Here is an 18,205-nt window from a genome sequence, read left to right as displayed (position 1 = left end):
CGAAGTATAAACTGAATATCTAGTAATTATATTATATATTCCTATATTATTGTAATAATCTATATTTAAGTTAGGTAAATTAATACATTATTTTGAATGGAACTTAATTTAATGGAAGAGCAGCAAGAATTGTTTCCACAAGGTTTGTTGTTTTAGTTTACTCCTAGCCCTTATAGCCATCTAGTTTTTTTAACAGAATTTTTCAAAGTATTAATTTTTATTACCACTATTATTATATCTTGCCATTACCATACCAATTTATCATTCTTATTACCATCATTTCTCCTAGTTTTTTTAGTCAATTTATATATATATATATATATATATATATATATATATATATATATACATACATATATATATATTTGTTAAGGAATATGAGGTAATGATTATTATTGGTCTTTAATATATGAATATGGGTATATAATATAATATAAGTATGGGTATATAATATGAGTTTAAATAATATTAGTTTTTCTGAAAAACGGCTTTTTTCTGCATTTTCTTATCAGTTAAAATATATTTGCTTTACAAGCTTATTAAGCGAATTCTTGAGTATATTTTTTTATTCAAATTTTTATTCATGCATTTAATTACTCTTTTATCCAAAATTTTAAGCTGAAAAAAAGTTTTTAAAAATAGGCAACTTTATATACAGAATATGTTTTTTGATCTGGAAAAAAATTGCTCAATATTTCCAATTAAGTTCCAATAATTCCAATAAGGTTCCAGTAATTCCAATTAAGTTCCAATAACTCTAATTAAGTTCCAATAATTCCAATTAGGTTCCAGTAATTTAAAGACCAAAAGATAGTTTGTTTAAAGTTTACAACATAGTCAAATGTGATAGTATGGTCACGTATATATTAATATCTTATATATTATTGCTGAACTTAATAGTGCTGTTAGTAGTAGTAGTAGTAGTAGTAGTAGTAGTAGTAGTAGTAGTAGTGACCTTTCAAGCGTGTTTGACATGGAACTCTTGGCAGCCATTAAAGCCATGAATGAAAATGTATACAAATATTTAACTTATGTAACTTCAAATTATATAATGTTAGAATATATATCAAGTTTTATAGTTTTACTTTCACTTGAAAAGTGCATTCCTGCAACATCTCCTTAATTTTGATTTATAGCCATTTTATAAAGTCTTTTGTTTATTAAATAGCATAAAAACTTTTCTTGAGCAATACACCTTAGTGGCTGAAATGGTTAGTTTGCAGAGCTTCTGATGCAAAGCACTGTGGTTCAAATCCTACCACTGGTACCTTTTTTTTTTCTAAAATTTTTTCAATTTTTTTTTAAATACAAAATAAAGCACTTCTAAAGTCTTAAAGGCATTTATATACATAACGTCAGGCCTTGTTTTAAAGCATTTAGCTGCAGTGAGTTTATGTACACTTAGAGGATTTTCCATTAAGCCACTTTTCATCATTTTTTAACTTTTAAATTATTCTATAAATGGTAAGATAAAAAAAGTAATTAACTTTATAAAAAACCACATTAACTTTTGAATGACGACTATGCAAAAAAGTTTGTTACAAAAGTTTGAATGTCAATTATGTTAGATGTAAGCGCTATTTACTAATGAAAAAAACTCAAATAAAATTAAAATTTACAAAATCTTATTCTCTTTTAAGCTGATTATTTTATCGAAATATTTTGTAACAGAGAACAAAATTGTTTATAGTTAACAACAATTTTTTTTAATTTATTTTTATACAAAGTTATTAAATTGAACGTAAAAAAAAAAAAAAAAGAACATAAAAGAAATATATATAGTAAAAACTTTTATATATTATCTTGCGAGAACAAGAATATTTATGCAACTTTTGATTGCATCAAAAAAATTTATTTAAATTTCTATATAATAATATATAATTTATAATTATTTTATTTTGTTTATTGTAGTGATTAATTTTTTTCGCTTGAAAAATGCTAATACTTTAAGCTTGAAGCAAAGATCATAATAATATAATTTAATTCTGATAAAAAAAATATATGATTTAATTTAAAACTAATTTAATAAAAATATGTAATTTTATTCTGATTAAATAAATAATAATAATTTTGATTTAAATATATATATATATATATATATATATATATATATATATATATATATATATATATATATATATATATATATATATATATATATATATTATATATATTATATATATATATATAAACATTTTTTATAACCCAAGTAGAGTGCAGCAATTATTTTTTAATAAATGATATATACAATGATATAATTTTACCAAATAGTGTTTGGAAAAATAATCTTTGCTTTCACAACAAAATCCTTAATAAAATAATTTTTAATTTTAAAAAATTAGTGAGTAACAAATAAAAAAATGATAATTTTTTTATTTGTTACTTACTAATTTTTTGTTACATTTTCAGTTAGAAATTTTGTAAAATGATTCTTTAAGAAATAATCATTTGAAAAAATTAACATATTTTAATTCGTTTACACAAATGTCGAGAAAAACAATTTGTTTATATGAAAAAAAATTTTTAATGTAATATTAAATTTAGTAATTTAATATAAAAAAAAAGAAAAAAATAAACATTTCTTAATAGTAATAATAAAAAACAAGTTAAATAATATTTAACTCATTTTGCCTGTAACATATATATATATATATATATATATATATATATATATATATATATATATATATATATATATATATATATATATATATATATATATATATATATATATATATATATATATATATATATATATATATATATATATAGATATAGATATTATACACTATAACAAACTATGGGGAGCAAATTTTTAATAAAGCTCATTTACTATTTCATAAAGTCTTTTCTTTATAAAAAGACTTTATGAAATAGTAAATAAGCTTTATTATGTTTGTCAGACAACACGCCTATGTGGCTGAAGTAATTAGCTTGCAGAGTTTCAGAAGCAACGTACCCTGGTTCAAATCCTACCTTTGGCACCCTTTTTTTTAAAATCATTTTTGATTTTTCTAAAATACAAAATAAATCACTTTTAAAGTTTTATAGGTATTATATACAATATAATTATTATATATAGTATAGATATTATTTATAATATATATTACAGTGGCTATTCTAGACTGTTTTTGACAGCGTTGAATTTATTTGGGTGCCAAATTGGGCCTTTTTTAAATGTTTTTTACGGCAAAAAATGCAGATTTCCCACTAAATTACTCCAGAAGGTGCTGCTGTGGAGGCAAAAAAAGAGAAAAGCCTGTAGCTAGAAAAATGTTTAACATTTTATTTTAACAATTAAAAATCTTTTTTGCTAAAAATACCTAAAATGAACTTTTGAACTAAATTGAACTTCTTGACACATCCGCACTTTTCTTGAAGATTCCTGGTGTTAACTGGTGTTGCCAAATAACAAAACCACTTGACTACTTAAGAGGTAAAGAAAAATGTTTGTCAAAGTATTTTTTTCAAAATATTAAAGTGTTTGAAATAACTAAAGGTTTATAAAAAAATATGCTAAAAAAATTTTGCTACAAATCTATATGGTCAGGTTAAAAAATAAAGATATAGTGTTAAGGGGGAGATTTAAATCCTCACAAAGCGGCACCAATGACAGCGCATTAAACTAAGCACATTAATTGATCTATTGAAGTTATGGATATAATAGAAAAACAAACCATTTTATAAACTCTTTTACCAATTGCAAATAATCAACACTATTCAAACTGGATCTCTAAATAAGTACAGCTTTATTGCATAGTATTTAATATGACATAATATAAAAATAATCAAATGTTATATGTGCAAATGTAAAAAATCTACATATATAACATTTTATACAAGATATAAGAACCTTGGTTAGGTTAAATAGTAGCCATAAATGTGGACCAGTTAAAGAGACAAAAAAAAGGTATGTTGCTACCATTGACCTTTGGGAAAGATGGTTTTTCAAGCTTTATTTCTTTTCCTCTTTAGTTGTTGTACAGCTTCAAGGCCACAGCAGATCATTTACTATTTAAAATGTTTTCATCGAATATTGCAAAGACAACTTAATCTTCAGTTAAATACAGGTATTTAATCATCAGAAGCAGCTGTGTCTGTATCACAATACCACTGCATATCAGTGATGTGCTGACGATAAACTTTGGGTTCGATAACTGATATGTGATTCTTTTAAAAAGTCTTTTGAGTGAAACAGCCTAATAAAATCAGTCGTTCTTTTTAATTTATGATGTTAATTCGGGTCAACCAATGCAATCTGTTGATCCAAAATGACATGTTTCAAGATGTACATCTCATTGTGTATAAATCTTGCACGATGATGCACACCAGATTTGCTTCAACAGTCATTTGATCTTTTACATTTGAGCCAAATCAGTTGTAAAATCAGTGAATGATTTTGTTAACATTGTAGGATCAATTTGAGTGCAACAGACAATCTGGTTTTCTGTTTTGGCTGGAAGGGAATGAAAACATCGAATTTTGAACTTCTTGACTCATCTGAACTTTTCTTGAGGATTCCTGGTGTTAACTGGTGTTGCCAAATAACAAAACCACTTGACTACTTAAGGGGTAAAGAAAAATGTTTGTTAAAGTATTTTTTTCAAAATATTAAAGTGTTTGAAATAACTAAAGGTTTATAAAAATCACAAGTTCTTTAAAAAACTAAAATTGTCTAAATACTTATACATTCTCCTTTGTCTAACTTATCAGTTCAAAAGGAGTCAGAAGTTCAGAAAAAATGTAGTTTGTTTTCTCTTCTTCATACGGGGAATCCATGCTCTATTTAATTTTTAAACCATTCGTTTAAACAGTTTTTCCATCAATAGAAAATAATAAATTTATTTTAAAGAAGTTCTAAAGAAATTAGGGGTTCAATTTTTTAGGACAATTAATTCGTTTTTTCTTTCAAATAAACTTCTAATGTAAATTTTTACATTATCTGCTGATGTTACATTTCAGAGTACGTAAGTTGTAGTTCAGAAACTTCAGCAACAGTATGCTGCATTACTTCTGGCACTCGACTTGCTCAAACATGTTGTAAAGGTTCAAGAATCTTACAAAATCTTACAAATAACTAACATATACTATATAAACAGTATACTATATACTACTATATGTATTACTATTTACTAGAAATATTGTAAGTTCATTAAGTCAAATAATATATATATATATATATTTTTTTTCACTTATGCAAAATAAAACTGTTTTTAATTTGTTTGTTTTTTATCAAAGTAATTCTAAAATTTGAAAAAAAAATATAAAAGACCTTGTACACATTTTTTTTTAATATTTTAAATTTTAATATAAAATTTAAAATCTTTTCAAGGTTTATGTGGCTTGATTAATATTGGTAATACATGCTATATGAACTCTGCTCTACAGGCTCTATCAAACTGGTAAATATTAATTCTTGCTCTTTATTAACCTTTTAATATTAACTTTGTAGTTTATTCATAGATATTTATATTTATTATTATATATATATTATATATATATATATATATATATATATATATATATATATATATATATATATATATATAAAAGTTATTTTCTTATAAATCCCTTACTTTCATAGACAGCTATGGAAGTATGGGATTTATAAGAAAATAACTTTACACCTTTAAACAAGAAATTCGAAATGTTATTTTACAAAGGAGACAATCTACTAAATAAAAGAGGCGAATTAGTTTCTAAGTATAGACACAAAAATGAATTTCTCCTTTCATTATTTGATAGCGGCGATTAGTTTTCCATTATGTTTTCTTGTACTATAATGTCAGAACTCATTCTACTGTAGTTAGTAATTTTTAAACGGTTTTTTTATATTTTGATTTTGTATTTCATGGCTGATGAATGCCAGTAGGTGTGAAACTTTAAGTTCCATTAAAAGTCATTTTTTCTAAATTTAAATATATGCATATATATATTTTTTAATTATTCACCTCCCCCGGCCAAGAAGGCCACTACAGTCGAGAAAGCTACTTTTGTGGTTACAACCTTCTCTCAACTCTCTAACTCTGAAACACGAACCTCAAGGAACAAGGCCATTGTGCGGAAAAACAAGTTAAGCACGGTACTACCAGGGACATGGTGGACTGACTGACAAAATGCGCTTTTGCACAACATAGTAGTAAGGAAGTGAAACATAAAAAATAAGATTCGCTCTTATTTTTGAAGTTTTTATATAATTTTGCTTCTTTTGAGACTGAACAAGACTTACTTTTGAAAAACCTTTTTTTATTAATATTAGTGACCCATTAAATGTTCAAGGGTCTTGGGGGACCCCTTAAAATATTTTTTATTTAAAAAATTTTTAAACCCAGTGTTATTTTATTATATAAAACACATTAAGGGGGTGGCAGCATAGATTTTTCAAAAATGTTGTTATTTGGAACATGTAGATAGTCTATATAATAATACATTAGTATGTATATTGTAGATTATATATAGTTCAATTAATTAGATTATAATATAGGATAAAGGCCTGGTGCCTATAATATAATATACTAAATTTAAGTGTTTTTAATATTTGCTAGAATAGTGTTGTAATAAAGTTCATGGACCTTATTACTTGACTTCCAATGGGCCTTATTAGCCACTATCAACTTGCCATGTTTCAAAGTTAAGCAATTTTTTATTGACAAAAAAATTTTATTTAATAAAAATTCATCATTAAACATTTTAGAATTCATTAGCTTTTTTTCAGACCTTGCCTAAATACAAAAGGAACTCTGTAAATTAAATTTAGTGTTTCAATATTGGTTCAAACACAAGTTAGTTTCAAAAATTTCTAAACTTACTTTTAAAATATATTAAAAAAGATACTGAAAAGTGTAAGAGATAATATATAACCAACAAAATGTAAAAATTGAGAACACTTGTAAAATCTAAAAAATTTTCAACCGTTTTTGCATGAGACAATCAAGAGCACAATAACACACTAGACTGTCAATGCTGGTATGTCGGGTTGACATTACCATCAAATTATTTCATAAAGAAGACTTATATCAAAGTAAGAATCACTAATATATGGTTATGCAGTTGTATAAGTCACATTCAATTTGTTTAGTATCCTAGGTTTTAAACAGAGGGCTATTGAATTTAAGATATTTGGACAAAAAGCTTTGATTTTAAAAGTGTGGTGTATACTGAAATGTTTTATCAAATAAAATAATCATGTTATTGTTTAGTTCTCCACTCACAAAGTACTTTCTTAAATGTAATGATGTATCAATTAAATTTGAAAATAAAGATGGGGTTGACAAAACAAAGTTGACTGTAGCAAAGTGCTACAAAAACCTTATTTCAGACTTATGGAGTAAAGATAGGTAATTTTTTTTTATTATTATATCTATTTTATATGTATATATATATATATATATATATATATATATATATATATATATATATATATATATATATATATATATATATATATATATATATATAGATCTATAGATCTATAGTTTGTTGGCTTTGGGAAGAGCGGAAGGAAAAAAGGGATTCTTACGCCAACATATAAGTCACTTTAAATTACTTTTTACTTTAGTACAACATTTCCGTGTTGGACGAAAGTAAAAAACATGAATTTAATTACAAATTAATTGTTATATAAAAAAACCACAAAAATGCAAATTTAATTGACCGGAATGTTTTTAAAAACATTCTGAATGTTTTTAAAACATTGTGAATGTTTTTAACAATATAAACAATGTTTTTATTTTTATTTTTTTTAATAAAATGTTTTTATTTTTATTTTTTTTATTAAAATGTTTTTATTTTTATTTTTTTTACTGTAAATCATGCGCGGAGTGTTGCTACATCGACTATCTTATAGCCTGACTTGCAAGGGAGTGCTGCTACATCAACTGACAAATAGCCTGACTCGCAAGGGAGTGCTGCTACATCGACTGACAAATAGCCTGACACGCAAGGGAGTGCTGCTACATCGACTGACAAATAGCCTGACCCGCAAGGGAGTGCTGCTACATCGACTGAGGGTTTGGTTGGGGCAGGCAGTCTATTATTATTAAAAAAAAAAAATTCCGGTCTTGAATTTTAATTTTTACTTTTTGTCAACAAAATATGGAAAAAACTTTCGGACAACATCTAAGGGTTCTATATATACACTTATATGTTGTCTGAAAGTTTTCTTCCATATTTTGTTGACAAAAAGTAAAAGTTAAAATGCAAGACCGGATTTTTTTTTTTATAATTGATAGACTGCCTGCCCCAACCAAACCCTCAGTCGATGGAGCAGCACTCCCTTGCGAGTCAGGCTAAAAGATAGTAAATGTAGCAGCACTCCGTTGTGAGTCAGGCTATTTGTCAGTGGGTGTAGCAGCACTCCCTAGTGAGTCAGGCTATAAGATAGTGGATGTAGCAACACTCCGTGCATGATTTACAGTAAAAAAGTTAAAAATTAAAACATTTTATTAAAAAAAACAAAAATAAAAACATTTTATTAAAAAAAATAAAAATAAAAACATTGTTTATATTGTTAAAAACATTAAGATTAATTATCAATTAAATTTGCGTTTTTGCAGCTTTTTTAAAAAACGATTAATTTGTAATTAAATCAATGGTTTTTACTTTCTGACAACACGCAAATGTTGGACGAAAATCAAAAGTAATTAAAAGTGACGTATGTGTTGCCGTAAGAATCACTTTTTTCCTTCCGCTCTTCCCAAAGACAACAAACTATAGATCTATATATATATATATATATATATATATATATATATATATATATATATATATATATATATATATATATATATATATATATATATATTAGATAAAATTATATTATATGTTTATATAAAATTAAAAAAATTAGATTAGTTTTTTTACTAATTTAAATGTTTAAATTTTTAAATAGGGTAAAGTATTTAAATCCAACCAATTTGTTGCGTGCAATTCGTATCCATAATTCTATTTTTAGAGGTTTTTCACAACAGGTATGTAGAGCTCTAGAAAAAGATAATGAATACATATATATATATATATATATATATATATAAATATATATATATATATATATATATATATATATATATATGTTATATTGTGTCTGCTGACTCAACCCAAACTCTTAGTCAATGTAGCAACACTTGCATGTTCTCCCTATTTTCTCATTTGATGTATGCATTGAAGATCTCAGCAGCCCCCTATTTCAGTGTTATGTCCTATTCATATTGCTTAGCTAAGTATGCAATATTTAAGATAATTATGCTTGATGTGTGTTGATATTTTTTGTAAAAAAGCTTAATGAAGTATTTATTATTTATTATATAATTTCATTGTTTATTTTATATTTTTTGATTTATTTTTATTTATGTTTTATTTTAGGATACCCAAGAATTTTTACGTTGTTTAATGGATCGTTTGCATGAAGAATTAAAATGTCCTGTCATTGACTTAGATAAAAACAATGAAGAAGATGAATCAATGGATGAGGAGGATTGTACTGTTACTCAGAAAAAGTTACTTGGCGGTAATGCTTCTCATGGTTAGTTATCGTTTATCATGTTTTCTTGTGATTTGTTGTTCATCATTTTTCTCTTGTTTTCTTTTGGTATCATGCTTTATCATAGTTTCTTATTTTATTGTGCGTGTTTTAACTCTTAATGACAAGTTTTACTAAAATATTTTTGATTCAAAATTTTTTTTTTGAACATTTTAAAGCAAAAAGAATCACAGGTTTGACTTGAAAATGAACTAGGTGATGAATTTTTATTGTTATTCTTTAGAATCTTCAGAATCTCAAGACCTACATGAAAGTAAAACATTCAACTCTAAAAAAAGAACTATTTCCTGGTCTCAGAAACAAAAAATCAAAAAGAGTAAAGGTAAATTTTATATATAAAACTTTATTTAAAAAAAAAAACGGTTATTTATGGAGAGACATAATTTTTTATTTAATTTTTAATTTCATAATTTGAAGTATAGACCTTTGCAATACTTTAGATATTTTATATGAAATTTTTGATTTAAATTTACTAGCATTACTTAATCACATTTTGTAATGTTGATTTAGTTATTACATTGACATAGTAATGTTAGATTACTATGTCAGTGCTTGTGTGGCTTCTTTCATGCAAAAATGCATTTTAAAATCAGTATTGATAATTTTGTATTTCAAGGCTTTCAAAATTTTTAGTTTCAATAATTATTTTTATTTTAAGAATAATTATTTTAAATTTTAAGAAGCATCTTTATGCTTTTAAATAGGTGCATTCAGAATAAGTATTTATTTCAAAAGTATAGTTCTATTTGTAACATAAACCTTTACTTTCCTGCTGTAAATTTAAAGTTGTTTAAAAAATATTTATTTTGTTTAAATTGATATTTTTTCAAATCATTTAAACCATGGTTTAAACCATTTGTTTAAATTATTTTGTTTAAACCTATCAACCCTGCCTAAGAATAAAGCAGAATTGTATTCTGTTGCTTTTTTGAGCAATCATGTTGAACATTTTACCTGGTTAAAACTATCAACTTACAACCTATCTCATGAGTATAAACTATATGGATTTCTGGTGAACAATTGTCAACTTGGTTTTTATTGTTTTAAAATATTAATCTTATGCTATTTGAAGCACGTGATGTGATATATCCCTCAACCAAAGGAAATCCTTAAATAAGTCATGCAAACTTTTATTTTGCTTAGGAATTATAAAAATTTTAGGAATTAGTAAAAGTTTTAATTTGCTTAATTATTAATGAGTAAAAGTTTTAATTTGCTTAATTATTAATGAGTAAAGTTAAATTAAATAAAAAAGAAAAAAATACAGTAACACCTACTCAGTATTTTCTATAAAAATTTTGTATGGTTATTTTTGTGAAGATATTTTTATAGAGAACAAACAAAAATCACCTTTTATATAAAATGAATTATTATAGAAGGTTTATAAACAAATTACAAGCAATATTTTGTTTTATTAATTAAAATATTTCTTATTATTGTTATAATTATTGTTATTTGTTTTCTGATGATTATTTTAAACTACTGTTGTCAGATGACGACTTTTCCTTTCAGTTCATCAAACAGAGTACACAAGCATTATAACCAGTGTTTTTGACGGAAAGTTACTTAGTTCAGTTCAGTGTCTCACTTGCAATCGGGTTAGATTTTATTTTGCTTATTATTATTAAATGCATAAAGTTTTTAAAAGGTAAAAATACAAATTTGTTGGCTCTTTTTTTAGCTTTCAAGTCGATTAGAAACGTTTCAGGATTTATCGTTACCTATACCAAGTTTGTATTATATATATTTTAAATTCATTTTACAGATTATTTCAATTATTGGTGTTAGATTTTATTTTAGAAATTTCTTCTAGATAAGGAAGAATTATCAAGAATTCACACTCAATATGCTCTACCATCGTCTGGTATAGTTACTGATACTGGATGGATCTCTTATGCTTGGTATTGGATGAAGAGGTATTTATTTTCACCATTTTCAGTTTTAGATTACTGTTGGAAAAATGTCTAACATTTATAACTATTATGTTTAGTTGGCTTACTGGACCAAATATTCAGCTGCAAGATTGTTTGAAAGCTTTTTTCACAAATGATGAATTAAAAGGTTGTTTTAAATTTGTTGTTATTAAAGGTTTGTATGCACAAAATCATGCAACAGTCAGCCATATCAGTCAACATATCAGTAGTGGTGTACAAGAATCATTTAAAATATGTTTTTAGTTTTTAAACTTACATATTGGTTCATAAAAATGATATAAGATTAATTTTTAGTAAATGAAATTTTGTTAAAATTTATTTTACTAAAATTGTTATTAAAGTTTATATTTATAAAAAAAAGCCATAAATAAATATAATTTTCTCTTAAAGAATAACCAGTAAAATAACCTGTTAAAGAAACAACAAACTTCTCTCCTGCTGAGGGGATAAAAAAATATTTGAAGTTTACAAACACTATAAGGTTTACACAAGATTTTAGTTAAAAATATGAAGTTTACATAATTTCAAATTTTCAAAAATGCTTCTTTTGGGACACCCTAATATATGTATATATATATATGTATATGTATATATATATATATATATATATATATATATATATATATATATATATATATATATATATATATATATATAATTTTGCGTACTTAGCTTAGCAATATGGTGATAAAATTTCTATTTAAAGACTGTACACCTGTAATTCATATAGAATTTCTAGGAAAATCTATCTTTTCTTATATATAAACTTTGGGACTATTTTAAGTAACATATCTCATATAATAATTGGTACAGAAATGAAACTTAATCTAACCTGGATGTTGATTAACACATCAGTTAAAGAATTTTTATTTCATAGTTGCCGCTTTCTTATATCTCTGAATATTAATGAAGAGAGCTTGAATTTCTAAATTTCTTTACAAAAGTTAACTTAGATAGCAACACAAAATTGTTTTACAAAAGTTAGTTTAAATAAAAACACAAAAGATTTTGAATAGCGATTATGTCTTTTTTATTAGACATAAAAACTATTATAAAATTTTTTGGAGAAGTTTCTATTGTCTGGAAAGTTTTTTTACTATATTTTTAATGTAGCTTTAAAATAAATATGTTTGCAAGGGATTTATAACTTACTTTTATGATTCGAAAATTTATCCAATTTTTATATTATTGCTGTTATCTTATTATTTTGGTTCCTAAAGAAAAAAAAAGTTTGGTAATTCTAATACACTGGGTAACACAATCAAACACAATTTAATACTAATATATCATTGAAGCACCATCAGACACCACTAAAAGCACCATCAGACACCATTGAAAGAGCAAGATCAATTTTTTTTTAAATACTTTTTTTGTTTTTGTTCTTTTCCTTATTGAAAATTGTATAGTTGTTTTGCCATTTTACCCATTTGTTAAATAACTTTAGGAAATAAAGGTAATCGGGGAGGGGGTGCATTGATTGCCAAGGCTGTATAATCCTTACAGATTTTTACTCCTTAACTTTTTGCCATATTATGAGTTGCAAGTTAGTTGACCATTATCCTACTCCTAATTATTTATTTCTAATATTTTTTAAATATATAATAATAATGAAGATATTTTTTAATTATATTTATAGGTGACAATATGTACAGCTGTGAGAAATGCAAAAAGTATGTTCTTTAAACATGTTTAAATATATTTGAGCAAAGTACAGCAAATTAATTAGTAATGATAAAGCAAATTAAAAATTAATGATAATAATATATTCCCTGTATTGAAATTTATCATAAGCAATTTTACCATATGCAAATTAATGATCTTACCATATATTCCGATATGTTACCATATATTCTGTTATATATACTATATTTTGTTATATATACTATATTCTGTTATATATACTATATTCTGTTATATATACTATATTCTGTTATATATACTATAATCTGTTATATATACTATATTCTGTTATATATACTATATTCTGTTATATATACTATATTCTGTTATATATACTATATTCTGTTTCATTATCATTTATTTTACTTTTTTAAAGTATATTGTTAATGATGAAAATTCTATCTATATTTTTTTGTTTTTATGTCTGTTTTTCATTTGTTAATACTTTTATCGTGTTTTGTTGTTGTTGTTGTTTATTTTATTTTATTAAAAAAACCAAAGAAATATCAAAATATGAATTAATAAGCTTATTTTGAATAATAGAAGTTTATCTTAGTGTAAGAATATTTCTAATGCATAGAAATGTATATCAATATTGCTGTTTGAATATAGTGTTGTTAGTAACCATTTATATTATATATAGAAATATATAATATAAATGTATAATATATAAATATTGCTTAGATAGTATACCTATTATGTTTGAAATATCTAAAATTACAAAATATACTAAAAAATTTTTGTCAACATTATTAAACTCAACGTTGTTTGTCACCTGTTTGTCAGCCTGTCAATATCAATTTAACCCAACTTTCTTATCTGTCAGTTCAACTCGACTTGGTTTGGGCATCTGGCAATGTCAGTTCAACTTAACTCTGTCATTTGTCAGTTTAACTCATTTTTGTTTGTCATCTGTCAATGAAAATTAGCTGGAATGTTTAATTTTTTTGCCTAGTTGCTGTAAATTTTTTGTTTTCTTTTTCTTTTCTCTTTAAGTTATCCTAGAAAATTTTTTCAAAACTATAAGACAATAATATAGGTCTTTATTTATTCAAATTATTTTATTATAAGAAAAAAATAAATAGAAAAGAAACTGTAAAAGTTATTATTACAAAAAAAAAAATTCAAAAGATAACTTTATTTGCATATTTGAATACCCCTCATATATGTTACAGTATTTTTTGTTTAAAAAAAAAATTTTTATACTACTGTTAATTAATACAAACTTAAAGTTTTATGTTTGAAAAATTATTTTTATTTAATATTTCTTGGAAAAAATCTTTAATTGCCAAAAAAATTGAGTTTTTATACTCTTGTTAAAGATTGCGAAATGGTATCAAGTATTCAAGAGTCAATTCGCTACCTGAAGTAAGTAAGGAATAATTCAACATTTTAAAAAATGGTAAAGTTTAACATTTATTTTTTGTTAATATATTTTTTTAACATTGTTTTTATTGTTTTAGGTTTTATGCATCCATTTGAAAAGATTTCGTCATGAACTATTTTATTCCTCAAAAATTAGTACTTATATTTCCTTTCCTCTCAAAGACTTGGACATGGAAATGTTTCTTTCAAAAGGTTAATTACTATTTGATATTTAAATTGGTTTGCTAAATTGCAGAAACAAAGGAGGAAGAAGAGGAATTTCTTATAGATTTTTTTAATGGTTCATAGAAACAAATTATAAATAATTTAGATTGTCAAAAGTCATCTTCTTGTTCAAAGTATGATCTTACAGCAGTAATAACTCACTTCGGATCAGTTGGAGGTGCCTTTTTTTTTCTTTTTTTTTTTTGATTTATTTTAATTTTTGTTTTTTTATGTTTTTTTTAACATCTAGGTGGTCATTATATTGCACATGCTAAAAACTATATTAATGGCAAGTGGTACGAGTTTAATGATTCTCATGTGACAGAAGGTATTTTTTTTTTCAAAAAAGTTATTTTTCAAAATTGATTAAAAATTTTTCCTTCATAAAAATTGTGTTGGTTATGTTGTAGTTATGATATTTTGTTATGCTTGATAGATATATAATTATAATATTTTTTTTATTTTTAATAAATATATAATTGTAATATTACAATTACATATCTATTTAAGATAAAAAAATATGAATAACCAAATGGCATAACCAAAGAAATATGATTAGTCATTTTTCTTTGGTTATGCAAATTTTTTTTTTTTTTTTTCACAAAACAAAGTATTTATTTTCCTTTGTTGTTTAACTTTGTCGTTGATCTTTTTTTTTTTTTTTTTTCTTTTTTTATAGAAAAGTTAAAAGAATTAAAGTCACGTTGTTGAAAAACAGAAAAACTTTGTTTTAAATTTTATATTCAACATTTTTTCCTTTTTGTGTAGAAAAAGATTTTTTATATAAGTATATTTATTTTGTATAACTTCGTTAAATGGTCGTATCCTGCTCAAAGATAATTCTAAGTATTGATATGGTAAATACTCATAAGCATTCCTCACCTCAATAATTTCTCTTGAAATTCAAAACAATTAATTTATTATCCTAAGTTTAAGAGAAAACTCCTAAGTTTCTGAAAAAAATTTATCTACTTTTGATTAGTGGGATTATATCTATTAAAATCAAACGAGAGTTTTAAAATCAAAAGTCTTCTGGATTTTCCTTTAAGGAGAAAAAAATTTTACTCTTGTATTTTTTAAAAATTAGTTTCAGAAACTTCCGTGTTGAATACAGAAGCTTATGTATTATTTTATACTCTGAAAGACAACACAGCTGAAATGTTTCGCAAGGAAATCAATGCTCAACTAAATTCAAATAAGGTTAGAAAGTCTCTTTTTATTATAAATCATCTATTTTACACTATAACTACCAGAAATTATTTTACACTGTAGCTACTAGAAATTTTTTTACACTAGATCAACCAGAAATTATTTTACACTAGCTACCAGAAATTTTTATATATGTACAACCATGATCAGATTACCTAATAATATCATATTTATATATATATATATATATATTTATATATATATATATATATATATATATATATATATATATATATATATATATATATATATAACCTAAAATATTTTTTCAATATAGAACTATAAAGAAAAATATTATATATCATCGGAATGGTTCACTAAATTTAATGCATGCATCAAACCTGGTATGTGAATTTATAATTTGAATATTCCCAATTGTATGAAAATATTTAAATAATTACGATGAATATTAGGGAGATAGCTGTAGAAGTTTTATTATGCATATTTTAGGTTTTTGAACTTATTTTGTTATAGGACCTGTCTCAAATTACAATATACTATGCAAACATTTAGGTATTATTTATTATAAGTTTTTTGAATTAATATAACACTATGTCAATTATTTAAATGAACTCGTTATTGATGTTAAGTGTTGTTGATGTTATATAGTTTAATAGTGTTTATAGCTTTTAAAGTTTTTTTTTCCAATGTGGTTGATTTTTAATCTTTTTTTTTTTTTGAAAGATTATTAATGTAGATAAGAAAGATTAAAATCTTATCTCAGTAGTGACTGCAGGTTCAAAAGAATGTTTTCGTTCAATGATAACTTTAATACTTTAATTCAAGAGAAAAGTTCCATAGTTTATAAAAACTTTACCTGGTACACCTTATGAAATAGCTAGTGGGAAAATCTAGCATGCCAGACTTTGTTGAAAACCTTTGATTTGTAATTACCTATAGTAATTACTTTTTACTTCTTACCTGTTTACTTATTGCCTTTATCTTGCTATTTCTAATATCTCTTAGTAATTGCAGTTTTATTGAATAGAATTTTACTGGTTAAAAAGTTAATGAATCTTTTGTAAAAGCAATAAAGCAGACAAAGTGACTCAATGAAAGTTTGAAGAATTGAAACAATGTATAAGAAAAAAAATTTTATTTTTTATTTTTTTATTTTTTAACTTAAGTGTTAGCATAAGTAATTTAAGTTGAATTTGCGTATCATTAACTGAATGGTTGTGTATCATTTATTGAATACTTGTGTATAAAATAGATAACTTTTAAAAATTATGTGACAATTATAAGTCTTTTTTGCTAAAACAATTTTGTTCTGTATTTAAAAAAGCGTCAAGATTGAAGGTAGCGGTAGGTTTAACCCTTAGCGGTAGGTTTGAATCCACAAAAATGTTGGGGTGTTAGCACTGAGGACAGCATACTAAACCACTGAGCTACTCTGCCCTGCCAATCATGAACAACCTAAGGGTAGAATTGTCAAAAACTGTTTAGTAGACTAATGTGTAAATATCTTACTATGCTTATTATGACTTTAAAGACCACTTATTCTTTATATTAGGTTTTCTTGAATTTTTGACCGGTGCAAAATCTTATAAGGAATTGCATTCAACACTTGACTTAAAAGTTTAATTTTTGCACTAATGGTGTTCTTGATTGGCATAGCAGTACTAAGGTTTATGTTTTCTAAAAAAGATTATATGTTTTCTAAAAAAATATAAAAATTACATCTAAATAAGTTACAATTAAATAGAATTTTATTATTAGGGGCCATCAATAAATGTTAGTAAATAAAGGGGGAAAAGAGGGATGTTGGCCAAAAATTGACAGAGTTTAAGAAAGTGGGGATAGGGTTGAAAAACCAAGAAAAATCACTTACATCATTTATGGATGGCCTCTTAATAATATCTAATATGCAAGTGTAAAAAAACCAGTTATATAATGTTATGTACGGACATCTGTAAGTTGAGTTTGCAAACCGTTTAATGTAAAAAAAACCTTGTAAAAACTTCTCTAACAATGAAAAGTTTTTTTCTTAAACTGTTTTGTTTTGATATCTTGTATTTATGTTGATGTATTTTAAAAACAAGATTAAAACACAGACAAAAAAAAATTCTTATCCAAGCAGAGGATTTGAACCTTTGATGGCTATTGCTTTTCCTCTCTGTGACCTTTGTTCCGGGTCCTCTTTTCTTTGTAAGTTAATATAGTCTTAATTAAAGGGTTGAAAATTTATTGTGGTTATAAATTTTAAAAAACACCAGGAAAAATGTAACACGTTAAAAAAACCCTGCTTATGTGT

At 24.4% G+C, this 18,205-nt stretch overlaps 1 protein-coding gene across 1 annotated transcript in view; it reads left to right on the top strand.

Annotated features, from left to right (window-relative positions):
- Positions 1-18,205, top strand: part of LOC101236913 (ubiquitin carboxyl-terminal hydrolase 20) — a 29,392-nt gene continuing 11,187 nt past the window's right edge. Inside the window, exons 1-18 of the mRNA XM_065790683.1 lie at positions 1-142; positions 5,333-5,402; positions 7,200-7,337; positions 8,891-8,969; positions 9,361-9,520; positions 9,762-9,860; positions 11,051-11,136; positions 11,220-11,268; positions 11,352-11,454; positions 11,529-11,599; positions 13,109-13,142; positions 14,475-14,520; positions 14,616-14,730; positions 14,849-14,920; positions 14,993-15,070; positions 15,830-15,942; positions 16,229-16,295; positions 16,426-16,464. Of these exons, the coding sequence (XP_065646755.1) occupies positions 97-142; positions 5,333-5,402; positions 7,200-7,337; positions 8,891-8,969; positions 9,361-9,520; positions 9,762-9,860; positions 11,051-11,136; positions 11,220-11,268; positions 11,352-11,454; positions 11,529-11,599; positions 13,109-13,142; positions 14,475-14,520; positions 14,616-14,730; positions 14,849-14,920; positions 14,993-15,070; positions 15,830-15,942; positions 16,229-16,295; positions 16,426-16,464 (1,465 nt within the window). The 5' untranslated portion in view covers positions 1-96. The remainder of the gene's footprint in view (positions 143-5,332; positions 5,403-7,199; positions 7,338-8,890; positions 8,970-9,360; positions 9,521-9,761; positions 9,861-11,050; positions 11,137-11,219; positions 11,269-11,351; positions 11,455-11,528; positions 11,600-13,108; positions 13,143-14,474; positions 14,521-14,615; positions 14,731-14,848; positions 14,921-14,992; positions 15,071-15,829; positions 15,943-16,228; positions 16,296-16,425; positions 16,465-18,205) is intronic.

Source organism: Hydra vulgaris, chromosome 02, assembly GCF_038396675.1.
Source record: "Hydra vulgaris chromosome 02, alternate assembly HydraT2T_AEP".
Classification (NCBI taxonomy): Eukaryota; Metazoa; Cnidaria; class Hydrozoa; order Anthoathecata; family Hydridae; genus Hydra; species Hydra vulgaris.
This window is presented reverse-complemented; position numbering and strand designations above follow the sequence as displayed.